Source organism: Triturus cristatus, chromosome 8 (assembly GCF_964204655.1).
Source record: "Triturus cristatus chromosome 8, aTriCri1.1, whole genome shotgun sequence".
NCBI lineage: Eukaryota > Metazoa > Chordata > Amphibia > Caudata > Salamandridae > Triturus > Triturus cristatus.
This window is the reverse complement of record NC_140591.1, coordinates 1,583,383,744-1,583,394,183: the sequence shown is the minus strand read 5'-3', so window position 1 is coordinate 1,583,394,183 and position 10,440 is coordinate 1,583,383,744. Positions and strand designations below refer to the sequence as shown.

General features: G+C 45.4%; 1 protein-coding gene across 1 annotated transcript; it reads left to right on the top strand.

The window, feature by feature from the left end:
- The first annotated feature begins 243 nt into the window (after positions 1-243).
- Positions 244-1,962, top strand: LOC146806246 (uncharacterized). The gene has a single exon (XM_085623918.1). It carries the CDS (start codon positions 244-246, stop codon positions 1,960-1,962), a length of 1,719 nt encoding a protein of 572 aa, XP_085480044.1.
- Positions 1,963-10,440: the final 8,478 nt, after the last annotated feature.

Here is a 10,440-nt window from a genome sequence, read left to right as displayed (position 1 = left end):
GATTCTTTCCAACTCTTTTCTGCTCGGCACGTCACTTATGCTAGATTTTAGAATCATGCTTTGTCAAATATAGAACATAATATCTTAACCAGTTGTATACATTCTAAAGTTGTTATTTAAGTTGCAGTTTTTAACCCCTGCCTCCAAGGGGCACTACATCACTTTTATTGTCTAGTTCATTGATACCTAAGTGACACTGGCTTCTCTGTGAATTATCCATTGCTCCCAGCAGGTAGAAGGTTGATGGACAGAGGGGTGGCAGAGAATAATCCTGGGACATGCCCCATGAAGAAAGAACCACTGGACATCTTGCCAAATGAATCCACAGCTGGGGCGCCACTGTGTGCAGAGGGTGAAGGAAATCACCAGTGTTCTGAAAATTCAGATTGTCAGCAGGGAAAGCCAGAAGGGAAACGGCATAAAATCCCCCATGGCATTCCTTTCCAATGCCAAGATTGTGGGCGACGCTTTAAAAAAGATTTCCTTTTTCAGACTCACAGATGTGCCCGGACAATAGAAAAACCGTATCCCTGCCCCGACTGTGAGAAAAGCTTCAGTCTGCGGGCATACCTCATTGTACACCAGCGGATTCATTGTGTTAAGAGTCCATACCCTAAACTAGAGAGTGGCAAAAGCTTTAGCAGTTGTGTGGATCTTCTCGGTGCACAAAAGAAGACCCTTCATGGAGAACACTTTTACTCTTCCCCAAAGGGCGGAAAAAGCTTTAATAAGGAACCTAATTTCAAGCTTCACCCGGTAGGACACACAAAGGAGAAGCAGTTCCTCTGCCTTCTGTGTGAGAAAAGCTTTGCTCGACGTTCGTCATTAAATTTACATCAGAGGGTGCACTCTGGGGAGCGACCATACTCGTGTGCCGAATGTGGCAAAAGCTTTAGCTGGCTCTCGTCTCTAAGCGTACACCGAAAGGCTCACTCTGGAAGACGCGCCTTTTCCTGCTCAGAGTGCGGTAAAGGTTTTCACCAAGAATCCCATTTTAAACAACACATGATAACACATACAAACGAGAAACCCTTTATGTGTCAGGAGTGTGGAAAGAGCTTCAGCCGCCGATGGTCTCTTGCCGTGCACGAAACTGTTCACTCTGGTGAGCGCCGCTTTCCCTGCCTGGAGTGTGGCAGAAAATTCAGGCAAAACTCCCACCTAAAAAGACACACAGGGAGGATTCACAGTGAGGAGGTTGCATGTCCAGACACCAGGTGCTGGAAAATATGTGATGGGATCTTGGCTTTTCAGAAACAGAAGAAAAAACGTTGTGTAATGAAGCCCTTGATGTCCACCCAGAGTAATTCAAGTGTCTCAAAGTGTTCAGATTTAAAGAACGAATCTAATATTGCCAGAAGGCAGCAGCTCCTGCCACATATCAAATGTGATAATGGCTTCAACGCCCTCAGCACAGCTGCACACCACCTCACTGAGCGAACCCTTCCTGGGCAAACTGTTCCATGTTCCAAGGATGAGTTAATTGTCCGACTAAAATCTAAACTGATGAACTACCAGAAGATAAAGACTGAGGAGAAGCTTTGCTGTGCTGAGCAACAAGCTGGAGGTGAGGTCCTTCACTTGCACCAAGTGCAGAAAGGCAATCCAACAGCACAAGTCAGTCAAGTCTCACCAAAGTGCTTAGACCGAGAAGGAGCAATTCCTGCTAATGTTATACAGGAAAAGCTAAAGAGCCTCCATCGCGTGCCAGATCAGCCTGCAAACACGCCAGTGGTTACTCAAGAATGCGGGGTATCGAAAAAGTCTTTAGCAAGAGGTCTGATCTTCTCAAGCAGAAGAAGATCTTTGCACAACCACTCAAGTACTCCAGGGATAACCTCTACAGTTGCAGAATCAGCCACTGACCAGTCTTCGGATACAAAAAGATCTGGGAATACATTTTGTCGTTTGCCTTTATGCTCACAAACCAGTGCTACAGCTATTGCGTCAAAGCAGAACTAATGAAATTTAAATAAAGGAAAATCTATTTTAATTTTGTCTTGAATCAATTAATAACATTAAGAACAAAACTGCTTATCTGCAAAACCAAACTCCCTGTAAAATGTGTTTTTGGTCCTCTGATATGGCAGCTAATGTTTTGTTTCTTTCTTCAATATTAAATCATTTATTTATTTGACTTAATGGTCGAAACATTGTTTTTTCTATGGGAAGTAATTGGTCTTCACAGGAAACCCATTTTCCTGTATCGCCATCAGTTCTGGAGTTATCTGCTCGCCTTTTTCCCCACAATCCATTCATTAACTCCCACACTGGGCATGATTAAATAAAGTTAGAGTTCTCGGTGGCAGCTCACCTGCTAGCTGTTGGTGAATACCCAAAACGTGTGGATTAGGGGGTCTTCACTAACCTTTGCAGAAGGACCGATCAAGCAAACAAACCCCTAGTCATAGATTTTCTCACATTGAAAATCCACCACATGCAGATTTTTTTTTAGTGGGGGCAAAATCTAAACTCTCCCAATTTTATCAATCAGGAATGGGATTTTGCCCCTACAAATGCTTTTAATTGTACACGTTTAATGATTTTAAGGGTGCACGTGGCACTTTGAATCGGTCTCTAGGAGTCTTGCTCTTTGATTGTGTGAAACATGGGGCCTTTTTTTAAAGTGGGGAAAAGAATAGAAGAACATGGGATCACAATTCTTTCCCTTTTGGCTACTGGACGCCAATGGATGAGAAACAAGGTCCTGGGGTTGTGAGCCCTAGTGAGGAAAGCCTCACTTGGGCTCCCAACTCCGAGACCTTGTTTCTCTTGCAGATTTCCATAAATGCAGCACTAATTTGAACATGTTGTAGGTGTTTTGGAACTTGTAGTTCAGTGAGCATGCTTCACCCAGTTCACGCACTATAGTCTTTAGTAGTCAACTCATTTGAGTTTCGGTATACCGCTGTTTAGACTTGGTCACATTTATGTACCTAAGCCCTGGCACATTTCTTATATCTCGCCACACTTTTGACCACTTAGTCAACTCAGTCTAGTTTCGGTATACCGCTGTTTATACTTGGTCACATTCACACACTGAAGCTCCGGCACGTCTCTTATATCTCGGCACACTTTTTGACCACTTATGATGCCGTTTTTTATCCGCTAACTCACATTTTTCACTCGTACACTTTATCATTTCGGTTTTACGTTTCCGTTTGGTTATGGGCATTAGCACACGGTGTTTCTCTTTTCAGGCGGCTTAAAACAGTTATCGTCACATTACATTATTTTCATATTCAGCAATACAGGTCGACACATCTCTCCCTTATATTGTATCTTTATAGGACTTCTCCTGATGAAGGGTAGATCAGTACCCGAAATGCATTGAGCATCCATCTACAAGTCCTTGGTTCTATTGGATTATCCACTTTGGCAAATTACAAATTTCGTGACCTTAACGAAGTTTGAAATATTGATGAATTATTCTCAATAAATATTTGAGTTGGAACTTTCTACGTAAACCTGGATTCATTTTTGCAACTTGGTTGCCCACCGTGGCTGTGCTATAAGGGGGACACTACTCAATTTTGATTAGTGCATCTTTCACGTATTTTTAAAAGAGCCATGACAGTGGTCAGAGATACTGTGCTGCAACACCAGGAGATTCCGCTGTGTGTTATTGTGGCAGCCTCTGTAGCATCTTGACGACACACATCGTTGTCGGTCGCCACTAGTCTTACAATGTCATTGCTTTGAGACAGGTCCCTTGAGACACAAAAAGGATGTATTTTGTTACTTTCTACCCTTGTTGGATTCCTTGTTAAGCCCAGGCCAGGGCTGTATGTCTGTCGGCGTGTGGGTATTGCGGGCCGGAAAGTCAGACGAGGAGGCCAGATATAGTGGGCTATAGTGTTGTTTTATTGAACAGAAGTTCTGTTTACACGGGTGGAGGGTTTAGAGGTAGCTGTGGAAGAATCCCTCGTCGCGGTCGTCGGGGTCGGGTCGTCGGGGTCAGTACTTCAGGGACGTCTCCGTTCTTGGTTGCAACCGGCGACAGTAGACAGGGCGGGTGCTCCTCGGAGGACCGGAAGAGAAAGAAAGAAGAGCCGTTAGTCCTGCTGGGACTCAGATGAAGACGCTGGCCCCGTTACCAAAAGGTGAAGAGGAGAAAGCAGACTGTGTGGGAAAAGGGGTAAGAAGGGGAAAGGCAAGGGGTTGGTACAGGAAGAGTGCTCGGAAAGGTTCGTGAGACCAAGCTATGTACACGGTGTAGGGTGCTGTACACAATTTACAAGGTGGCGGGACGGGATGGTGAAGAGAGAGACGTTATATACAAGGGAAGATTACGTATGTACATAGAGTACTTTAACAGACTGAGGGTATGGTGGGAGGTACTCACGCGCTCCGCCGTAACTCTCCTCCGAGTTACGGCCGCTCTTCAGCTTCCTCCGTGGGACTCCACCAGTCTTCCGACCACTCCTCGAGTTCTCCGCTTCCGTCTTCGTTCTCCCCATTATCGCCAGCCGAGAGTTCCTGCCACGATCTTTCTACGACTCCAGTCTCTTCGGATCCGCCTTTTCTGTGGGCGTCTGGTTGTAGGTAGGCGGGACTTCCGGGGCACCGGGCGACTCCTTCCGCTCCGTCGTCACTCCTGATTGGACCCTGAAAGAGAGAGAGGGGTGGGGACTCCGTTGTCACGGACGCTTTGGAGATCCTTCGGATTTGTGAGTCCTGGAAGGGATAGCTCTGGAAAGGAGGTAGTCCGGGTGGTGGGCGTGAGGGATTGGGGACCGGGGGAAAGGATCCGTCACAATGTCATACTTATATATCTGCAGTTGGGGAGCCCACTTTTCTATTTTAGGCAGCGGATGTGTCACTGTACCTTGGAAGACAGGGATCAGGGGCTTGAACCCTGCCCAACGCGAAATGGTTACTGTACAGAGGTGAACCTTTTGACAACCCTACTTGATGGCCATGGTTCTTTTACAATTTGTAAGTCATGGGCCTTCTCCGCTCTCTGTACACGGATGTATGTCGTTACAACGCACACTTTTACAACGCATTTTTTACAACGCAAAATCCATTACAACGCATTCCATTACATAGCATGAAACTACAACGCATTTTTAAAAACTACCTTTACAATGCATTCCATTACAACGCATACTACCTTTACAACGCATACCATTACAACGCATAATATTAAATTGCATTTAAGGTAAGTATTAGATAGTATAGGGGTAAAAATTACTTTTCTAACTCCAGGGGGTGCAACAGTAGGGTAAGTGTTGGATAGTATAGGGGTAAAAATTACTATTCTAACTCCAGGGGGTGCAACAGTAGGGAAAGTGTTGGATAGTATAGGGGTAAAAATTACTATTCTAACTCCAGGGGGTGCAACAGTAGGGTAAGTGTTGGATAGTATAGGGGTAAAAATTACTATTCTAACTCCAGGGGGTGCAACAGTAGGGTAAGTGTTGGATAGTATAGGGGTAAAAATTACTATTCTAACTCCAGGGGGTGCAACAGTAGGGTAAGTGTTGGATAGTATAGGGGTAAAAATTACTATTCTAACTCCAGGGGGTGCAACAGTAGGGTAAGTGTTGGATAGTATAGGGGTAAAAATTACTATTCTAACTCCAGGGGGTGCAACAGTAGGGTAAGTGTTGGATAGTATAGGGGTAAAAATTACTATTCTAACTCCAGGGGGTGCAACAGTAGGGTAAGTGTTGGATAGTATAGGGGTAAAAATTACTATTCTAACTCCAGGGGGTGCAACAGTAGGGTATGTGTTGGATAGTGTAGTGTAATATTATGCGTTGTAATGGTATGCGTTGTAAAGGTAGTATGCGTTATAATGGAATGCGTTGTAAAGGTAGTTTTTAAAAATGCGTTGTAGTGTCATGCTATGTAATGGAATGCGTTGTAATGGATTTTGCGTTGTAAAAAATGCGTTGTAAGTGTAGTGCGTTGTAAAAGTTGCGTTGTAAAGGTTGTTCCCCTCTGTACACATCATCCCCCATCCTTCAGTCTACACAGTGTCACTCTGGAACTGCACCCTCTCTCCTCTCTTGCAGCCTTCTTCCTCTTCTCAGTATTGTGCATAGAACCCACGTGCCACACTTACACAGAAGGTTGTTGCTGGACACCTTCTTTCCTAGGGTTCTGCTTGAAGAGCTGGTCTCAGAGGCTAAAGATCTGAAGCACATGAATACAAACAGCCACAGCAAAGTCACAAAGTATGGGATTGATGCCTTTCTGCACTCCGTCTTCTTTTATTGCACCCCTGTAGCTGTGCCCAGCTTCTAGGATGGATGAACGCGCCACTTCATATCTTACGTCTGATACGCAAGTGATGTGAAACAGCTGAGTACTTGAGTGGCAGAGAATACCCCAAGGTGAGCATCGGGCAGCTTGCCCCTCCAGACACATACGACCAAAATATTTGTAATCAAAGGGCCAGATCTATTTTTTTTTTTTTTGTTGAAACATTTTTTATTGTTTTCATACACAGCAATACAACAACCAGCTCTCAATCCCCGCCCAGTCAGGAAATACCCCACATATACCAGCATTCCCACTCAGCTGTCCCACCCGGCCCCTTCCCCCCCCGCCCCCCACCCTCTGTCAGTGTGCCCCCGCCTGCTACCCCGGTCCCACGCTCGATGCTTCCCCTCCCCTCATTCAATGCAATACAGGAGCCCCACCTCTCCCTGCAGCCACAATACCTTCCCCCCAACCCTATCCCGAGTGCAGTCGGACAGGGCCCGCCAGTCGCCTCCACTACTCCCCACTCCCCACTACCACTTCCTCATCAGGCCCGCTCCCTTCCTCCCCCGGCTCGGACATCAGCCCCTGGAGTTCTACCACCAACGCTTCCCACGCCCGGGCTGTCGCTAGCGCTTTTTCGTCATCTCGCCGGAGGGCCAGTTGCACCCGGAGCGTGCCCTCAGCCCCCGCCCAGCGCTCCAGGGCTGATCTCCAGCGCAGGAAACTGGGTCCCCCCCGGGATTTCCAGTGCAGCGTCAATTCCCTCTTGGCCAATATCAGCCCTAAATCATAGAATTTGCTCGTGACCTTCGTGCGACGGGTGTGGGGGAACCAAAGCAGCAAGCAGGTGCCCATCTCCGGACCAATGGAGCGATCCGTAACCTGGTTCAGGCACTCCACCACTGCTTCCCAGTAGTCCCCCAACTGCCTACAGGCCCAAAACATGTGTCGAAAGTCTGCTCCGTCCGCCCCGCACCGCGGGCACTGAGAGTGCGCTCCCCCGAAATATTGTAATACCTTTGCCGGCGTCAGGTACGCTCTGTGTAGCGTAAAAAACTGGACAAGCTGGAACCTGGCATTCCTCGTCCCCTTCCATGCCCTCCGCACCAGCGTGGACCATGTGGATTCAGGGATCTCCTTCCCCAGGTCCGCCTCCCACTTTCCCCTCAAGGCGCCCAATGGGGGGAGGAAAGGGACAGATCTATGATGTAATCTCTGAGTGCCCAGGCCTGTGGAAACTATTCTTGTGGACACACTATTCTTACCATTATTGTATTTCCTTCCAAACTCTTTAGGTTTCTAAAGGATTTTAGAAAGAAAACGTATGTTTTTTCTTGTCAGATAATATCTCTAAGCTACTTGAGAAGTTAAATGTCTTTCATGGGCTACACATGGATATAAATTCTGTAGTGCCATCAGAAAATGTAGATATTTAAAGGAAGTCTTCAGATGTACTTTTAACAACTCACTATGCCTGTATTTATCTCGTGAAAACTATCAGCACATGCTTGTAAAGTGCTGCTACCATGGGTGCCCTTAATATGGCCCACGGCTGTCTACAGGTTAATGATAACAATATAGAAGGAGTTTCGTGTTACATAAGCACTTTAGGGTAGGGCACCAGTTTCAAGGCTGTTAACTGAACAATGGCATTGACCCAAAATAGGTATTTTTTGATGTTTTTACCATTACACAGAAATAGCTGCTTTGGTCTACTCGTAATGAAGTGTCACTCAAAATGTCACACACAAGACAATAAAATGTCACACATAAGCATATTAAAATACTAAAATGTCACGCAATAGTCAACTCAAAACTTGGCAGCTATGTATTCTGTCTCATTCACAAAGAAGCAGCAGACGACCACTACCTAGACAAAATATGCCCTTGTAGCCAAAATCAAGACCTCAGAGTATGATTTTTACGGTACACAGATTTTGGAAGACTATGAAACTCAAAGGAGCTACACAGAGCTGTTACTTACTAAACACTGAGAGGAATACCACCCACCATTGTGAGAACTGCAACCGTGCTGTGTTCTTTATACAGCACTTGCTTCTAGTCTTCTTGCTGATTGTTTGTTGCGCCGAACGTAACACGCTATTACTTAACTCTAAGGTAGTCTTCTATTGACCATTTTCACACGTCTCTGCAACACGTCTACAGCTTACTGGATGGCATAACCCCGATTGATGAGTCTTTATGTTTCAGACATCATTACTTTCTCATGAACGTTTATAAACCCTGGTAAAATGGGGATCAGTTCTCATTGTATTCCCTGCTTGAAAGAACACACACAATAAAACCATGGTGAACCTAAATCACAAGCTAAACTCTGAGGGTCCGAGGATCTCCTAGACAAGAGTCAGACTTTATCCAGTTCAGGAGGGTGAGCCCAGAGGAATCTTTACCCAGGGGTGGGGCTTGTATCCAGATGCAGCAGGTCTTTTCATCTCAGGCAGCAGCATGTTCATATAGCCTTAGGTCTGTGCATCAAAAGTATATAGAATACTTATTATATCTTTTCAGGTGAAGCAGTGTGAACATCTGAAGGTATGTTCTCGAGGGCAGCAGCTGTGAGCATCCCCAGCAGAAGCATAGCTGCCAAGTTTCCTAGTTCCATGCACAACTAGGAACGTCAGACCTGGTTTTCTCTTAGAATTCTGGGGCTTGTATTCGTATTTAACCCAGAGTAACACTAGGTCTACAAGTCCCAGAACTCTAAGAAAAAAACAGGACTGGACTAACTAATCACACATGAACCCAGGATACTTGGTGGCTATGCAGAAGAAACTTTATGGGTGTGCAGTGTGTCCCCACACATGAAGCTATTTGAATAGCACCAGCTCCCTTAGGTATGTGCATTCACTTGTGTGGTAGAGTGATTTAGGCTCCTGTGATCAGGAGCTAAGCCAATCACACAGTAGCAATGGCCTTAATGGCCCTTCCTTCCTTCATTTCAGTTACATCTCATCTTGATACTAACAAGGGCACCGACAAGTTCAGCTCCTGCATGGAATCCCTTATCGACAAATGTGCACTCCTGAAATTCAAATTTTCCAGACCAAAACCCTCTAATCCTTGATTCTCAAAAGAACTTTACGAAGAAAGAAAGCGTAGCAGAAAATGTGAGAAAGAATGGAGAACAGCGCCCTCTCACCGGAGTATGATTAAGCTCTGTAAAGTGAGAAAATAATACAAAGACTGAATCTTCAGAGCCAAGTCCTTCCATATCAGAGCTCTCGTGAATTCTGCAAAGAACAGACCAAAGTGCCTGTTCAAGGTTATTGCGTAGACTACAAACCCCTACACAACTACAGCTTCTAAGTCATCAGTGGCCTGCTGCAATAACTTCATGTATTTGTTTGATAAATCTTTTTTTTTTACGGTTGAGATTCTATCATGCAAGGCGCTGAATCCATGGTCATCTTTCTCCCCAATTCCAAAATGGGACCTTCAGTGAACAATATCCAAAGTAAAACCCTTGAACCACCTTTAGGATGCCATTCCAGTTTCTATTAGCAAATCTCTTGCCACACACCTACTCCTCACATGCACCAACATGGTCAATGCCTCTTTCAAACAGGGAACATTTCCAGAATGACTAAATGTGGGTCAAGTCTCTCCTCTCATGAAAAAACAACCTCTAGATCAAAGAACATGAACTACCGCCCAATCTCCACACTCCCATTTTTAGGCAAAGTTATCAAAAGTTGCATTGTGTCCCAACTCACTTCACACATTTGGACAAACAACCTCTTAGACTCTCGCCAATCAGATTTTTGCCAGGGCCACAGTAAAGAAACTGTGATCCTCCAAATAGTCGATGGCTCCCTTAGAATCCTCAACTCTGGTAACTCCTGCTTCCTGGTCCTCCTGGATTTATCTGCTGCATTCGACACAGTCAACTATCTGGACCTCCTTTGCACTCTAGAACAACGCATGGGATTTGGAGGCACAGACCTCAACTGGTTGTCCTCATGCCTAGCCAGCCGTTCCCAAATTGTGAAAATGGGTAACTCGTTCAGAAGACCAGTTAGCGTACATCAAGGGGTCCCTCAAGGCTCGATCCTCTCCTCAACCCTCTTTAACCTCAACCTAGAACCACAATGTGTGATTCTCAGAAGCTCTGGGATTTTCTTCAATCTCTACTTTGAAAACACCCAAATTTACATGAAAGTCTCATCCCCAGAAGAGATTGGCCTGCTATCAATCACATTGTTA

Coding starts and splice junctions, on each gene's coding strand:
- LOC146806246 (XM_085623918.1), top strand. CDS start 244: ATGGACAGAGGGGTGGCAGAGAATAATCCTGGGACATGCCCCATGAAG.